This window comes from Strigops habroptila, chromosome 2 (assembly GCF_004027225.2).
Source record: "Strigops habroptila isolate Jane chromosome 2, bStrHab1.2.pri, whole genome shotgun sequence".
NCBI lineage: Eukaryota > Metazoa > Chordata > Aves > Psittaciformes > Psittacidae > Strigops > Strigops habroptila.
In genome coordinates, this window is record NC_044278.2 from 58654089 (window position 1) to 58671281 (window position 17193).

Here is a 17193-nt window from a genome sequence, read left to right on the forward strand (position 1 = left end):
CTTGATTTAATCACTTTTTACATCCATCAGCTCATTGTACTAAAGATAATGCTTTATATCTTTGCAGATGGAGGAAGGAAGGGTGGCTATTAAATTATCTAGTAAAGGAGAAAAACTTTCTTCAGTATTTGTTAATGCAGTAGTGATGTGAAAAATAACTCCCTGTGCCTCTGAAGACACCTGTTTATTGTTTCTGGTGGAGCCTGTAGGGCTCTCTCCCCTAAAAACCTCATGATTGAAAGATTTTGCAAGATCATGAGGCTGTGCAGTTTAGCTTAAATGGCTGGATTGGACCAAGAGGAAAGTGCCTTACTGGATCTGAAAACGCTATCATTAGAAATACTTCTCTGCTTGTAGTAAAAGAAGAGCTTATTTGCTCATTAGTTCTGAGTAATTTTTAAAAAAATCACTATTATGACCAGAAATGAAGACTGTTTTGCTCAACAACAGTTCTCTTTCAGCAGCAGCTTTCCTGGGGAGATTGTTCCAACGGCTGATTGTTCTCATCATGGAAAATTTTCCTCTTGTGTCTAGTCGGAATCTCCCCTGGAGTAACTTGTGCCCATTACCCCTCATCATGTCTATGTGACTCTTGTAAAAAGGAGTCTTTAAATACTGGAACTTGGTGATAAGGTCTCCCTGAGCGTTCTTTTATCAAGGCTGAACAAACCCAGCTCTCTCAGCCTTTTCTCACACAGCAGGCTCCCAGTCCTTTGATCATCTTTGTGGTCCTTCTCTGAACTCTCTCCAGCCTGTCCACATCTATTTTTGTATAGCAGGGACCAAAACTGAATGCAATATTCCAGGTGTGGCCTGACAAACACTGAGTAGAGTGGGATAATGACTTCTTTATCTCCGCTGGTGATGCCTTTGTTGATGTCACCCAGCACCCTGTTGGCTTTCTTTGCCAAAGCAGCACACTGTTCACTCATATGGAGCTTGTTGTCCACCAGGACCCCCAGGTCTCTTTCCACAGACCTGCTCCCCAGCCAGGGAGATCACAGCCTGGGCTGCATTCTTGGATTGTGTTTATCCAGGTGCAAGACCTTACATTTGTCCTTTTTGAACTTCGTAAAATTCTTGTTAGCCCAGTCCTCCAGCCTATCCAGGTCATCCTGCAGGGTGGATCTCCCTCCCAGAGTGTCCACTTCCCTGCTCAGTTTGGTATTATTGGCAAACTTCATTGGGATACATTTGATCCCATAATCCAGATCACTTATGAAGATACTAAGCAGCATTGGGCTCAGTACCAATCACTGGGGGACCTCACTGGTGATGGGTTGCCAGCTGGGAAAGGAGCTATTCACCACCCCACTCTGGGTGCAGCCTGTTAGCCAGTTCCCCACTAACCACACTGACCATTTGTCAAGACTGTAACGTGTCAATTTCTCTAGTAGGAGGTTGTGGGAAACCATATAGAAAGCCTTGGAGAAATCCAGGTAGACAATGTTCACCACTTGCCCCACATCAACTGAGTAGAATACTTTGTCGTAGAAGGCAATCAGGTTTGTCAAGCATGATTTGCCCCTGGTGAATCCATGCTGGCTTTTCCCAGTCATGTGCTTCCTTTGACTTGTGATAGCCCCTAGGAGGTTTCTCTCCATCACTTTCCTGGAGACTGAAATAAGACTGATGGGCCTGTAATTTCCTGGATCCTCCTTTAAGCCATTCTGGTAGATGGGCGTGACATTTGCTTTCCTCCAGTCTTCTGGGATGTCCCCCAGTCTCCACAACTTCTCAAAGATTATGGGAGAGTGGCCTTGCAACAAGAGCCAGTTCTCTTAACACTCTCGGATGGACATTGTCAGAGCCCCCCTCTGTGTAGGGGTCAAGCTCCTGAAATAGTTCACATACCAACTCTTCCTTCACTGATGGTGGATCTGTGTGCATCAACCTGGAGTTTAGTTCCCAAGGCCTGGGGCCCAACAGTGCTGATAAACACAGAGGTGAAGAAAGTGTTGAGAACCTCTGCTTTTAAAGTGTTATTGACGACTGATTCACCTTGCCTGTTTAACAGCAGGCCAATATTTTCCTTCTGCTTCTGCTTGTTGTTTATGTACCTGAATCATAGAATCAGCTAGGTTGGAAAGATATTAAGATCATCAAGTCCAACATTTCTTGTAGTTTTTGGCATCTCTGACCAATTTCAATTCTAGCTGAGCTTGTGTTTTTCAAACCACACCCTGGCAATGCCCTTGTTCAATCCTTTGTAAGCAAGGGAATATTGAAAAATGTTGTTTCATAGACTTACATTTCAGGCAAATGTATTTTTCGTTGTCATAATGTGAAAATATTTTCATGTGTTATTCAAAAGGATTGTTTGCTTACTCTTTATGGATACACGCGTGCATTTCTGCATATATATATATGTATTATATGAAAAGTATGACACTGTTACAAGAAAAAAGTAGCTTGTATTGTTTAAATAGCTGTGGTATTTGGTTTCAGTCTCACCTACAGGGCCTCCGTAAATAGTGCTGTCTGAATGGGTAAATCCACCTACTAACATATGGTGTCTCTCTTTTTATGCAGAGTGACCTTTGGTCATGCGGCATTACAGCCATAGAGATGGCAGAAGGAGCTCCCCGTAAGTGATACATGTGCTGCTCCAGTGGGCTGATTAAGACTGAAACGTATACTTGGGAGATGCTGGTTGTAATCTAAGCCTAGTTTTGAGGTTTCCGAAAGTATCCTCATGTTATTTCTGTTCTCTTTGGTTTTGCCTGCCATGTAAAAATAAAATCCCATAAATAGCAATGCTCTCGATAAAGATAGGATTGTTTTAAGCACTTACAGTGCAGACTGCAGTAATTTAATTTCTGTAGCAGGAATATTTGGAAGCTAATCGAGTATCAGACTTCCTTCCTATGGGTAGTATATTGTGTTTTGGAGTTGTGTTCCAATTTTTGTATGGCCTGGCCTGGGATGCTGAAACGTCAGCCAGGGAGAGGGGCAGTGGGGCCTTGAAAAAAACCGACCTTAATGAAAAAAGCATCTGTAGCAATTGTTTCTGTGTCGGCTTTCTGTTGGTCTGGGTAATGCTAACATTGTTTCTCCTTTTGTTCCCACTTGTCAGTGGGTGGTGTTGATCTTCAGTGACACGACTTAAAGTGTAAATCCGCCTTCAATGCAAAGTGTTGAACTTATTGCTCCCTGCTTGAGAATCCTTATCTGTTGTTAGGGGTATTTTTGAGAGAGAAACCTAAAAAACAAAAAATGCACAACTCCTAGTAGCTTATTTTCTGAATAATATAGCTTATTCTTTCTCAATATCAAGACAGACAGCAGATATGTGCAAGGAGGGCAGAAAGATTTAAAAAGAAAAGAAATTAGGCATGATGTTTTGACTTTTAATGATAATTTTTATGGAAATCCTTATTGAACTATTGCTACCCTCACTCCCAACCGGAGCTTTGTATTTAAAAATAACAAGCTAACGAACGTAAGATTGAATTAATTAATTTTTTTCTACACATAAACAACTACCACCACCAGACAACAGCCCAGCTTGAAACCTCTGACTTTGAAATAATCAAGTTGAAATGAAGTATTGATATTTTCCCGGCTAAAATATGGACATTTCATTACAGCTGCTGCCTGATTTTTTTTGTTGTTGTTTTTAATGTAAAATTGATAAATCAAATCACAACGCTCTTGTTCTCATTCATGTTTTAGGAGGTCTAATGGTTTGGTTTGTTTTTTTTAATCCCTAATTGCACATTTGCGTGAATGCCCATGTGAGAGCTGCTCCCTGGACACCTCAGCCAGCACTGTATTAACAGTGTTTGAGCTACCACTTGACCTCCTTTTTGCTATACCTTTTTGTTCAGTGCATTTGGTTGCCTGGGTGGCTTTCAATTAAAAGCTGTGTCCGTGGGTTTTGTAAGCCTGGAATTGGACAATGATATTTTTTCATTTCCAAACCAAAGCAGAGCTTGGCCCCAATTTGTGTAAAAGCACAAGACGGGCATTTGAGAAGTCAGCAAAGATCCAGTGTGAATGCTGAACAGCTCTTGCCTTGGTCTGTCCTCTGGCATGTGGGCTCTTCTTCCTTCTCCAGTGGCAGCTGAAGAGTCCATCTCTAAGCTTGGTGGTCTAAGGGGATCCACAGGCATCCAAGGGGCTTCTCTGCCAAGGTTGTGTCCCCTTATTTCTGAATTCGGAATCCTCTTCACATCAGTCTTTTTCTCCTGAATTTCTGTTGTGTGGAAAACATTACCTCTTTCTCCAGTGATCATTCAGGCTGAGACTGATGGTGCAAGAGGTCAAGCATGGGAAAATGGTAAAACCAGAGGACTTGCTTCTAGTGACTTTTCTTGGGCAGCCTCTCCCTGCTCTCTTGTTTCCCTGTCTTGGCTCTGCCATGGTGCTTTGCTATGGAACAGAAGAATCCTTAAGGCAGAGATCCCAGACTCCCACTAAGTGTCTACTGAAGCCAATGTGACTTTTTTTTAACAAAAGTAATGGGTTTATATTTCAGTTCTGTAGGGAATCCTTTTTTTGATACAGACCCTCCCATGCTTCAAAACTGTCAGACCTCAGAGTAAAGAAAATCTTCCAAGTCTGGAGAGTAAAAAACAAGGCATCGTCCATGATGGGAGAGAAGGGAAGTTTATATGAAACAGTAACTGTGTCATTCTTTCCTTCTGCCATCATCATCTCCCAGTATTTTATTGACCGGAACGTAAGTTAGATTACTTGGGGCTGGAGGAGGGCCATGCACAGATGTTCCCATCATGGTCGATTCTGAAGGTTAATCCGTGCCTCGATCTCTTTCTCTTTTTGGGGCCACTCTTGTCACGTTGAGCTGTGGAATTGTTATTTTGGGCTAATTCCATTTAGCTGTATTGCTGTCTGTGTCTGCTGCATGTGTGGTCAGGGTAGTGGGAATGGTTGTGGAAGCTAAAGCCATGGTATTGAGAGAGCAACTAAGCCAACATTTGTATGTTCTGTTTGGTTTTATTTTCTTTCCTTCAGCTCTTTGTGATATGCATCCCATGAGGGCACTCTTTCTGATACCCAGGAACCCTCCGCCGCGGTTAAAATCCAAGAAATGGTATGTGTTAGTTATATCTTGTTCGTAGCCCTTTTTTGTAGCGTGATGTTTTCTTGTGTCTCATCGCATGCTGTTTTGTTCCCACTTCCAGAGAACTGTAAAGCAATTTAAGTTATCAAAAATCACTCTGTTATCTTCTGTGCCACGGAATCAAAGCATGAAATAAAAAGCATGCATTGCTTATTTAGTTCTGTTTGTCCCAGAGAAATTTTTTCTTGAATTGTGTGAAAATAAAAACCAAGCTTTTTTTCTTGACAGAGCAGCATCTGTATTAAGGTGACAAATGGATCCATATTTTACAAGATAAACTCCCACAGCACTCTTAATATGCAGTATGTTTTCTCAGATGTATTGTAACACAGAAACAGAACAGTACTATAGTGTTCTAGTTGCTAAGTTGAAAGGAGCTATTAAAACTAATGAAGGCTTTTACTATAATTATTGTAAACTACTGGAATTGAGTGTGTGCTTCTTGCCAGCTGAGAAAAATCTATTAGTATCAGAGGATTTCCTCCCATTTAATGGTTACAACTGGCACATACGAAATAGAAATACTCCCTAGAAAGAGATTTCATACAGAATCAATGTGATCACAGGCTGCTGTGATCCTGTCAAAATAATGAAGTGATTTGACTACCTATTCAATATCAACATAACATAAACTTGGCTTGCTTGCTGGGCTTGGTCTTGCCCGGATTGACTTATTTATCCACTTGCACTTTCAAGGCATCCCTCTCTCATGCTTGCTTTCTGCATATGTTAAAGTAATAGAGATGCATATACAGTATTTGCATAAGCCTTTCATTAACCTTTTTATTTAGAATAATAACACTTAAGGTGTGAGGAATAAAAAGAAAGCAAAACAAACAACAGAGTTACCTTGAATCCAGCCTCTTAGATTACAGTAGGAAAGTGGTGGATGAAAACTGTTGTTTTTACACTTAACCATGGTAGTGGAAGTGTTCGCTGCCTAAGCACATGAGCAGGTTGGGAGCACCTAGCAATCAAAAAGTGACTCTGGCCAAAGCCCGTGCTGCACTGACTCAACTACTGTGATAGCATGCTTGTGGCAGGTTATGAGAAAATACGCCCAATGATGAAAAATGTGGGTTTGAATATTTCCATTATTGGCATTTTGCAAGGTGACTTGTTTGGTGACTTCTATTAGGAGAGGTCTTCTTTCAAGAGCTCAGATGAAGTGCTGGTGGTGCTTCAGCTTAGCTAACTCCCATACCCCGTCACTTTATGTGGCACGTGGTTCGGTTCAGTTCATGCCCTTAAAGTGTGTTGGTGAGAATTTGTCCCCAAGTGCCTTTGTTGAAAAGACAACATTGTTAACACCCGCCTATTGTTCCAGAGGATTTTATGCGTTGCTTTTCGGGTAAAAGATAAAATAATCTTAAATTCTTGTAGTCCTATCTCAGTGAGCCTAAGCATGTACTAAAGCAGTGCAGCGCTGCTTGAGCCAGGGGAAATGTTGGACACAGTTCTTGCGGCTTTTGGTACGGCTGCTCTGAAACAGACGTGCCCTTAGATAGCATGGGCAGGTGGAGACACATCAGAGCTGCCCTGCCTGTGCTCTGAGCAAGCTGGATGCTGCCCAACAGAGCTGGTTTTGCATGATTTGCCTTCACTAATAGATCCTGCCTTTCAGGGCAATTATGCCTGTGAAAGAAGGCACATCACTGTGAGGCTATGCCTAAGCACTGCAGGTATGTTTGCATCACCCTGTGTCCATCCAGCCCAGTGCTCAGCTGGAGCACACTCAGCTCTGTTTGGAGGCACACTTGCAGACAGAACTTGTACCATCCTCTGGGATACAATGCTTTTTGAGGAAAGGAATTAGACTTTGAGAAAGAACAGAAAAAAATGTTTGGGCTGAGTTTTACCTCTGATGTTGTTTTATTTTGTTTTCCTCCCTGCATTCTCAGGTCAAAAAAGTTTTTCAGCTTTATAGAAGGTTGTCTAGTGAAGAATTACATGCAGCGACCTTCTACAGAACAACTCTTGAAGCATCCCTTTATACGTGACCAACCAAATGAAAGGCAAGTCCGAATCCAGCTAAAGGACCATATAGACAGAACCAGGAAGAAGAGAGGAGAGAAAGGTATGCAGCTTCTAAAAATCAAATATTGTGCTTGTTAAAAATACATATTTTTGTTCTACTTTGCATTCTAAATTCCCACCCCTAGAAAAGCTCCTAACAACCCAAACCCTTGAAAGGTTCTTTTTTAATTCATGTTTTGACTATCAGCAGGCTTTTAGTTTTTGTTCTGTCCTCTACAGAGAAAGTATCAATTCAAGAGTCCTGTTTTCAGATAAGTTAAATTTATTCACTTCTGGGCCTCTTCCATACAAGCTTTAAGCAGTATTTAGGAAGATATTGGCATATATGACCTTTCCCTTTTTGGTCTATGGTAGGCTCATTCCTGAAATGGTGCCATAAATCAGACTCGCAGGAAATAACCCATCACAAGAGCTATGAAGCAGATGTTCAGCCTGTTCTCTTTATTCAGGTGGTGCCGAGGTTCTCCAGGTGTCTTGTCTTACATATACAACCTGGTATCATTCAGGGAATTTGCTGAAAGTCTGCCGCAAAGCGCTGTGCTGCTTTACAAGTGTGGGAGGATGGGCTTGTATATGTAGGATGAGTCCTAGGGTCTGCAATAGATCTTCTCACTGAACGGGATGGGAACTGGTTCACTAAGGCACTACTGCAACTCCCTGCTGTCCTAAAACTAAAGATAAGCACTATCTACGCCTTTGTTTCTTTCTCGGTAGATGAGACAGAGTATGAATATAGTGGAAGTGAGGAAGAAGAGGAGGAAGTGCCTGAACAAGAAGGAGAGCCAAGGTAATAATGGGTTTTGGGAGGGCTCTGAGCACTCATGCCAAGTAAGTCCAAAGGTCTGTGACTATAAATCAGGAGCATGCTAAATTTCTGTCTCTTATTAAATGCACGCGTAAGCCACACAAACCACTCTTAGGGTTTGAATACCTATTCTGTGATGCTAAAGGTTTTAAATCTCCCTCTTACATGGCTTAGAGCTCTGGATGGAGGGAGATTTATGGCAAATGTGATTGGTCAGGGGCTCCACAGTGTCAGAATTGGTCCTTATTTTGCTTGGCCTCATTTCACGCCTTCCACTGAGAGCATGTATTTGATATGCATCCAGTGTCTCTGCTCTGAAAAAAACAAGATTAAAATTTAACATCATGCTATATTTTATTAATGTTCCCCTGCCTTTGGAAAAGGTATTTAATGGCCCATCAGGCTTTATTGTACAGGAGCCTTTAACTTCCTCTTGTTGCAGTTCCATTGTCAATGTGCCTGGAGAATCAACCCTCCGACGTGATTTCCTGAGACTGCAGCAGGAAAACAAGGAACGGTCCGAGGCCCTTCGGAGACAGCAGCTGCTGCAGGAGCAGCAGCTCCGCGAGCAGGAGGAGTACAAGAGGCAGCTGTTGGCAGAGAGGCAGAAGCGCATTGAGCAGCAGAAGGAGCAGAGGAGACGGCTAGAAGAGGTAGAGACAGGAGGCTGTGTTCAGAAGCCCCTCTTCCACTTACATTTCCCATTCCCATGCCCATTTGTAAAGAGTTCCCTGTAGCCTGAGGACATGTTGGGAAAGGAGACGTGCAAATCCACTGGCAAACGTAGAGCAAAGCACTTAAATCCATGTCTAGCTACTTGAGTAAAAAACACCTTCCAAAGCATTTGAATATCCAGCAGTTCCTATGAAGGCAACAGGAGCCAGAGCTGAGCTGTTTGAAGCTATCTGGGGGGAGGCTCTGTCTTGGTCTCTGTTCCAAAGAAGAGGCAACATGTCTAGACTTCAGGTAGCTGTAGAGAAGGGAAGACAATAATTATTCCCAGGTGGATTTTTCTCAAGATTACTTTTTTTGGGGGCCATGACATGCTTTAAATTTCCCTTTAAAGATTTCTCCAGCATCTGTGTTTGGCACTCATTCATGGGTAGGTAAAAGCCTAATTTTTAATGTATTACTCTCTCATGCATAGTAGCATGATGACTATAAAAGCCACCTAGATTTCTAAATATGATATATAAATCAGCATTAAAATTATAATTCTGCAAAACTTACAAATATGTAAATGAGGCTTCTGTGATATGGTAAGTATGCAATTTGCATACACTACTGAAGATAAAAGAAAATGAACCTACATGTCCAATATTGTTCTGTCATACTTTTCACCTCCTCAGATCTCGTGTGCATTTATATATATGTAGATGGAATATGCAGTGTGAGCTTCAGAGGTAGGAGGATTTGAAAACAGTTCTTCAGGCCAGAGCTGGGTATGACACAGAGCTGAAGTGAAACCAATCCTCTGGTTCCTCAGGAAGTGCAGGGTCAAATTCCAGTTGTCCTTAAATGACCTTTTGCTTGAGTCTCTGTTTCAGCTCTTCACTTAGTAATGATGGAAAAACTACACTCAGTCTGGTTTTCCAAATCCTGGTAATGTTTAATGAGGATGCAACCAGGACCAAATGTTGATTTGCATCCCGTGACGTGTTTACATAACAAATGATACAAAGTTCCAAATAGCTTTCCAGTTCACATCGTGCTCCTTACCCCTCTTTTTCAATGTGCAAGGAAGTTTAGTGCTGCTATAAGGAGGGACTGGTAGCAAAGACTCAGCCACACGTGAAGCCAGGAGGAGGGACAAGGGGGAGGCATATAACTCCGTTTCTCTTCTGTTTCTTTTCCACCCTTCTGAGGTTGCCAAGATTAACATCATAGTGCTTCCAACTGTTTTTAGACTCTGGCTCTGTAGCAATTTTGTAGGGGGAGCACATAATAAAAAGAGGCTAGGAAAATATGAAAATTAAACATTGATATTGTCAAAGGGAGGCAAAAGTTGAGATACTCCTTAGCCTGTGAATTTTTTTCTTGGTATGAGAGTCAATGGTTTCTTTTAAATGCCCATTTAATCTCTGGGGTTCTGCAGGCAGTACTTTTATGGTGAGGAAGGGGATTACAATTAAGTTATCTAGGTCATTTGACTTTTTAATAATCAGTGCAACTCTTAAAATCTGGAATTTCTTTTGAAAATAAAGGAGATGCTGCTGCTGGCAGTGGAAACAAAGCAATGCACCTTTTTCTGCACAGGGTTGAACTTTTGGGGATGTTGCAGAAATCATAATTTAATGAACAATTAAAAAGAAAGGGCAGTTACCTGAAAGTTATGTTTGAATAGTCCTGCTTTTGAAAATACAAAACAAAACGAACAACTTCCACAACCACAAGACAGCATGTAATGTAGGTTGATGCATTACTGAATAAGGTTGCACAGTGAACCATGTAAAGTTTCTAAGAGAAACGCTTTTACCTTTTATTGAGTCTGTAACCTTAGCCTGGTTCCCTTGGAGACATGAATATGACTGATGAGCTATAAAGTTTTCCTTTTGCAGGTGGTGGGGCGGTCATACTGTTTTTAAAGCGAATTAAAAAAAAGGCTCACACATAGCTTTCAGAAAACCCTACTTACTTAGTTCATTGGATCTTGTGTTGGAAAAATGTATGATCCCAAGTGATTTTTAACAAAACAACAGCCAAAACGAGCTCTTTAATATGGGGGAAGGGTGGTAGACAGATATTTAGATAAACATCAGTGTTGTGACACAATTGAAGGCCAAAATATTGAAATGTTGTCACTTTGTCCTTAACTCACCCCCCCCTGTTTTGATGAAGCCAGTAAACAATGAAGAGCTTGGTAATGTGAGTTAAGATTAGTGTCAGATATTGAATCTCTGGGTTTCTATCACTTTGTTGATATTTTTACCAAGCCTTGCTTTCTTGTAATGTTTCCTTGTCTTAAGTGTGTGTTTGGATATACCTGTTTAACATTCTTTGGGAAGAATTTTATGCATTAGATAATCTCCCTGGACAAGTTGCTTATACTTCCCTCCCTTCTTCCCCACCTCCCCCACCACTTCCTAAATTAAAATTGAGGGCTTGTTCTTACAATGCTGGCACAGAGCCTAGACAGTTTTGACCGAGACTGCAACAGGAACGGTGTTTAGGACATCTGCCAAAATCTGTATTTCTCAGCAGTATTAGAGAAAAGATTGTTTTTTAAAAGGCATATAGGTGACTTCTAAAACTCTGTGTTGCAGGAACCTTATAATTTGTGTATTACTGAGGAGGTGGAAATAGTACATGGTCGAAGTATAGAAAATGACCTGAAACGTTTCAGTAAGGGGATTATTTGTCTTCCCTCTGACACCCCAACCCCTCCCTTTAAAAATCGTACAAAGACTAGCTGTATAAATATCAGCTATATGGCACATAAATGTTTAGGTAGTTAAAACAAGAAATCTGGTTGTTCTAAGATGTGTCTGTGTTTCTGTTCAGCAACATGGAGACTAGTGTGATGGGTATTGAAAGGCATTTGAATTTATACTCTGCAAACCTGAGCCTGGTTAGGGAAATTCAGAATGAGCTGTGGTGGAATCCCATTCTCTCTGGACCTCCACAGTTCAGGATAACTTCATTAAATGGTGTGCCTGTCCCTGGTTATGAGAACCTAAGATGGATGTTTTTGAAGTGGTAGGTTATAGTTCCATTGGCAAGTAGTACAGTCCTGTAGAAGCAGATTTATGGAGCACAGTAATTAAAGTGCTGAGGACCCAAGGATTTCACTCCACGTGTTTAAAGACAGGAGGAGTTCCTTTGGACTAGCTGAGGTCTAGACTGCATGCCTGCTTGTGGTTGGAGGGCATCTGCCTTTTTAATTTCATCCAAAAGGAGTGGTTGGCACACCAAGACATATTCAAAATATGAAACAGAACTGGGTAAGTGGAGATGATTGGATGATTCACTTCAAAAGAGCACTCCTGATCTGAACCAAGATGCTAATGTAGGTGTACCCGCAGGCGATTTTTTACCAGAGCTTTGTTTCTTTTACAGAAAGGGGGATTATTCATATCTACTTCATTTGAATTGCTTGCAGTTTGGATTGGTACTGAGTAAGAAGTTCTGCTTCTGGTTTATCTCTAGTGTGGGCAAAGCAAAAGTCTCTTTATTAATCTTTCCAATCCTCTTCATAAGCTGCTACCAGGTTACCTAATTCTTTGTGAAAGAAATAATTAATATATGTATTTATCAACCTTCATCTGGATATAAAATAGAGTAATAAAATTTTATTAATATAAAATTAGAGGATCTATATTTATCTTCAGCATTTCACTGTATGAACAAGGTCCTGAATTCGTTGGTATACACCAACTGCATGTGTAGTTGCATTGCCCCCTCCTGGTAAATCATGCTCTGCTGCATGGTCTTCCAGGTGGAGATGTTGGATTCCATTATGAGATCATCATTAATGCGCCCTAAAACAAAGACAAGGAGCCAGTGTATTGACACTGTATTTTCTGTATGGGTTTTTGGTTGTTGGCGTAGTAAATGACCGTTTTGTGAAATGCAGTAGTTTGAAGCAGTGTGGGCTCCGTCAAAATTCTGTTTTGGCAGCTCTGAAATTTCTTTGAAGAGTTCTTGCCCTCACCTTCTGGTTAACAGTTAGCTCCTTGAAAATAAGCTTTTCATCTGACATGTGAAAGAAAATTGGTAATACCAGATCCAACAAAAGAAAATGTGGATATGCATCCATGATTTCAGTGAATCTAGATCCATACCCGCTGTGTATTGGGCAACAGTGTTTTATGTCAGGCCTTTTTTGTAGTGTATGATAAAAATTGTAATATCTAACAATCACACTTACTAAATTCAGAAGCCCAGGTTTTACAAACAGAATTGACGTTTGTTTTAACTAATGGTTTTCCCTGTCCCGTTCCCCTCCTTTGGGCAAGCCTAAGGAACATGGTGACCAGAGCTTTGGTGTGTCCTTGTGGAAGACTTGCTAAAGCAGTCAGGAACGCAACCTTGTGCCAGCAGAAGGATGGTAGGAAGTCAGCTAAAGGGCTGCTTCTAAAGCCGGCTTGGGTCAATGTCAGCTTGTCATCTACCAGTTTTGCCATTGCTTTGACAAGATGTAGACAAGGACCCAAGAGATGCTTGTAGGTTTCCTTTCCCTGGGCTTGTTAAAGGTAAATTCCACTTTGTTAGCAGCCACTAGTTCAATGCTCAGGTTCCAAAGCACAGAGGAAGTGAAACCTTTCTCTTTTGGCTGGGGCTCGGATAAGTGGATTGTATGGGATGTCTGTGCAGGCTTCTGTAATGCCAAGTGCCTCTGTTCCCACCTGCTTGGTGAGGGGCTAAGACGGTGTCTGACACGAAGGTGAAAGCAATGCTGAGAAATCCCATCTCTCTGTGTACTTTGGCACATAGACAATAGCACGTTTGTGCTTTGGAGATTTCACTTAAATGCACATCGGTGGCAGAGAATCCTTTTTTTAAATTTCTTTTGCTGGGCAATAAATATTTACTGTCGGTGCTGAGCTGGCAATCTGGCTCAAGGTTTGCTTAAAAATCTCATCTTTTAACAACTGGTTTTGTTTATTTCATGATGCCGTGGGAAATCAGCTCTCTTGGTCAATTTGTAACTTACTTTTCTCATATTAAGTTCAGTTATATATAATTAATACTGAATACTTCTGTGTTGATTCAAGAAGCGATGAATTTGTTTCATCCAAAAGACCTAAACTCTGCCCATCTTCCTTATAGTGAGAATGATGCCATCCCAAGATCTGCAATATATCCACTTAACAATGTCATCACAGTATTGTTAAACAGACAGGCTTCATATGTTTAAGAAGTGTTAAGAGTTGATAAATGTGCATATTAACCAGCAGTGTGCTGTCTCTTGCATCTTCAAGGCAACAGAATTACTGTACTTCACATCTTAGTTTTCTTAAACAAAGAGCCTGTCAGACTTGATTAGCCAAGCAGCACCTGAATATATTGACTTAAATATAGAAATTGTTTGACACAGATGTGTATATTCGGAAATAAAAGTGCCTACTTAATCCTTTTACGGCGCTTAAGAAATGAAGGAATGAAACCTATGAAATGCATTGCGTGTCGTAGCTGCCTTGCGGCACTTTTACTATTTTTGTATCTACATTCATTGAAGAGAGCTTGTTCAAGCAAGAGAGAAAAGGCTGGTAGATGGATTTGATTGGGAGAGGAGGCACAGGAGCAAGGGAGCTGTTTCTGAGAAGATACAGAAAATGTGGTGCAGCTAGTTAAACAGAATCGGAATGCAGCCTCTTTTATTTAAGTACTACTAATTCTTAACCATCTTTCTTTTTTCCGCCCAATGTTTCTTTTCCACTGTAGTGTCATGTCAGTATTGATTCCAGAAGATGGAAAAGGCTGTTGAGCTTTCAGTTACTTCATAGTCATGCAGGGTAATGTGCCAAGCAGAGAAAGCTCATCCTGTGAAGTAGTACAGGGAGTGTAGATTGGCCTTTGCTTGTTCAGCTGAGCACAACTATGAAATGCACACTAGTAACTGGATTTGTGAACCCAAATAAAAGCTTAGTCTGAGTGCTCTTGCAAGTCTACTTGGAGTGCCATAAGGCTGACAAATCTATGGCAGCTTTTCTTCAACAGAAATTGATGATTGTATTAACCTTAACCTGAATGGGAAAAGGAATAACCAATGTAGGTTTGCATTTTCTTGGGATTAAATTTGAGTGTGCTTCTTTTTGTTTAAATTTATTCTGTGATTTTTTAGCATATTATAGAAACCTATCATGGAAGTAAATATTCCCAGTAGATGGTTGAGCAGGAGACAGCTGGGTCTTTTGACACTTAGGCAGTTGTGGGAGGCTGCCTGGGATTTCGAGGTAGGTGGAGTAACTGGATGTTTCTGTAGAAGTGCAGGAAGAGTTGGTCACGACTGTATGGGCATTTAAAATGTCTCCACCGAAGTAATTCGTGGTGCTCTATAGACATAAATGAGTCAGTTCATGGTTTCTAGAGCTGTTCTCCAGGTTCTTTTCAGACTTGAGCAGACTTATCAGCACCAGTTGGTATTTGGGTCATGCATGGAAGCTTATCTGTGTAAGTGTAAAACCTAGCTCAGCTGTTTTTCCTCTTTTACATATAGGTGCTTTTGATGTTTGGGGAGGGGCTGAGGTGCTGTTGGTCAGCCTGCCTTTTCTCTTAGTCAAAGTTTTGGGCAGTGCATTAAATTGAACTTGGTTGTTGGGCCAACACCACCAAATTCTTATCAGACCATGGATTGTGTTAAGAGAGAAGCTGCTTACCAAAAGCTCAGATAGTTGTCATTTGAGTTTTAGCAGTTTTCAATGGGACTGATGATTCCCTTTTGGCAACATTTAGATAATGTGTTGAAGTCAAGAAAATTGTCACTCTGTTTAAGATTTGAGTTCAACAGTTGATCAAAGATTGAGATTTCAGTATAAGCCTCTCTTGAAGAGCAACAGTGAACTTCCACACCTCAGTTGTCAGGAATATGGTACGTGACTTTGTGTGTGTGCACAAAGAAACCAGAAAGAATAAGCGAGGCTGCTTTTAGGGGGATAGTCGTGTGCTGGGTATGAGTTACTTTCCTGGTGGAACACTTGCATATACTGTTTTGTCACTCAGTTGCAGAGCTTGCCAGTCCTGGTAAATCCTTCTCTTCACAGTAGAAAACAACCCCACCTCTTTCTTTGATAACAACAAAAGTAAAACTTTGTGGTTTCTTTTCCCCTTTGTAGCAACAAAGGAGAGAACGGGAAGCTCGAAGGCAACAAGAGCGTGAGCAAAGGCGGAGAGAACAGGAGGAAAAAAGACGTCTGGAAGAAATGGAGAGGAGGCGTAAGGAAGAGGAAGAGAGAAGAAGAGCAGAGGAGGAAAAAAGGAGAGTAGAAAGGGAGCAGGTGAGTCCATGATACAGATATACGTGTAATAGGTTTGTTTCTTCTAAATTCTAATATAATTTTTTAAAAATTAGTAAGCTTAAATCTTAAATCTTGGGCAGCCTAACTCTGACCCTTTCATCTTTGTTGTCTCTGACAGCAAACGCACTAACATAGATCATAGGGCTTTATGGAAAATTCTGGCAGCCTCAATATTCCTTCAAAAAAGAAGCCTTGTTGCAGTCCTCATTCTAAATTCAGCTCGTGCCCCTGGGCTTGGCTAAAACCATCAGAATTGGTGAAATCATCACTGGGGCTGAAAATTGTTTCTAGGCTTGTCTTGCTGGATCAGTGGTTCTTGCAGGACATGCCCCTGTTCAGAAGGCCTCCCAGAGAATGGCAGCTCTGTTGCGTGTCAGCTTCTGGCACCCAGAATTGGTCAGAGGCTCGTCATAAACTTCTGAATATTCTGAATTTGAGGTGGAACCTTTGAGCTGCCAAGGGTTTTCCTTCCTAAAACTTAAATATGCAATCTCCCTCTCTTGCTCTATTTAAAATCAGCTCTAATAATGTATGCCAGTTCAGGCAGCAAGTATATCTTCGTGTCAGTGTGTCTTTAGTACATTGAAAGTACAGGTGAGAAACCTTTTAAACTGTGAAATTCAGCTGCTATATTTATGCATGAAATCTGCATGTTTTAAAATCCTTTAAAAACTTGAATCAGGGTGATAATCAGGGTAATAATTACTGTGCATGTACTGCAAAATGATGATCCCAAATAAAGGGCCAAGACTACTGTCGTAGAGGCTGATTGTAAATTTCTCATTAACTTCAGGAATGCTGGTTTTGGCCTGATACACCTTAATTTTTTTCTTATATAAAGTAACTCTATTTTCAATCATTGGTGGTTGTGTTACTGGGGAATTTTATTGTGTTTGTGTATATTCCAAAAAAATTTTTGAGTCAAAAGGAGAGAAGACTAACCAATGGGAATAAATGTATGGAAAAATCTGTAATTACAGCGCAGCAATTTGCTTTTGGGCAGACACCGGGTATTCCCCCAGCTGCTTTTTAAACTGTTGAAATACTAATTACGCACAGTGCCAATAATGACAAATGGTTAATTGATGCGGCCAAACTGAACCACTCTGGATTTTCAAATTTGTTTATTTTTCAGAAGAAAAGACATGCCCCTCTTAGAATTTTTGTTAACCCGAACTATGGCACAGCCAATGTGCGTAACAACAGTACAGTGTATCTCATCAGTCTGTCACAAGACTTTCTATAGCTCCCATCACTGTATCACTGATCCATTAATTTCTTTATGCATACACTGTAAATGTGTGTGT

The 17193-nt window shown here is 40.9% G+C and overlaps 1 protein-coding gene across 12 annotated transcripts in view; it reads left to right on the forward strand.

Moving 5' to 3' along the window:
• MAP4K4 (mitogen-activated protein kinase kinase kinase kinase 4) overlaps nt 1–17193 on the forward strand; it is a 166484-nt gene that overhangs the window by 110878 nt on the left and 38413 nt on the right. For all 12 annotated transcript variants that reach the window (XM_030471801.2, XM_030471811.2, XM_030471845.2 and 9 more), the window contains exons 8-13: nt 2533–2587; nt 4978–5056; nt 6988–7163; nt 7838–7910; nt 8371–8581; nt 15704–15865. In XM_030471801.2, coding sequence (XP_030327661.1) covers nt 2533–2587; nt 4978–5056; nt 6988–7163; nt 7838–7910; nt 8371–8581; nt 15704–15865 — 756 coding nt within the window. The remainder of the gene's footprint in view (nt 1–2532; nt 2588–4977; nt 5057–6987; nt 7164–7837; nt 7911–8370; nt 8582–15703; nt 15866–17193) is intronic.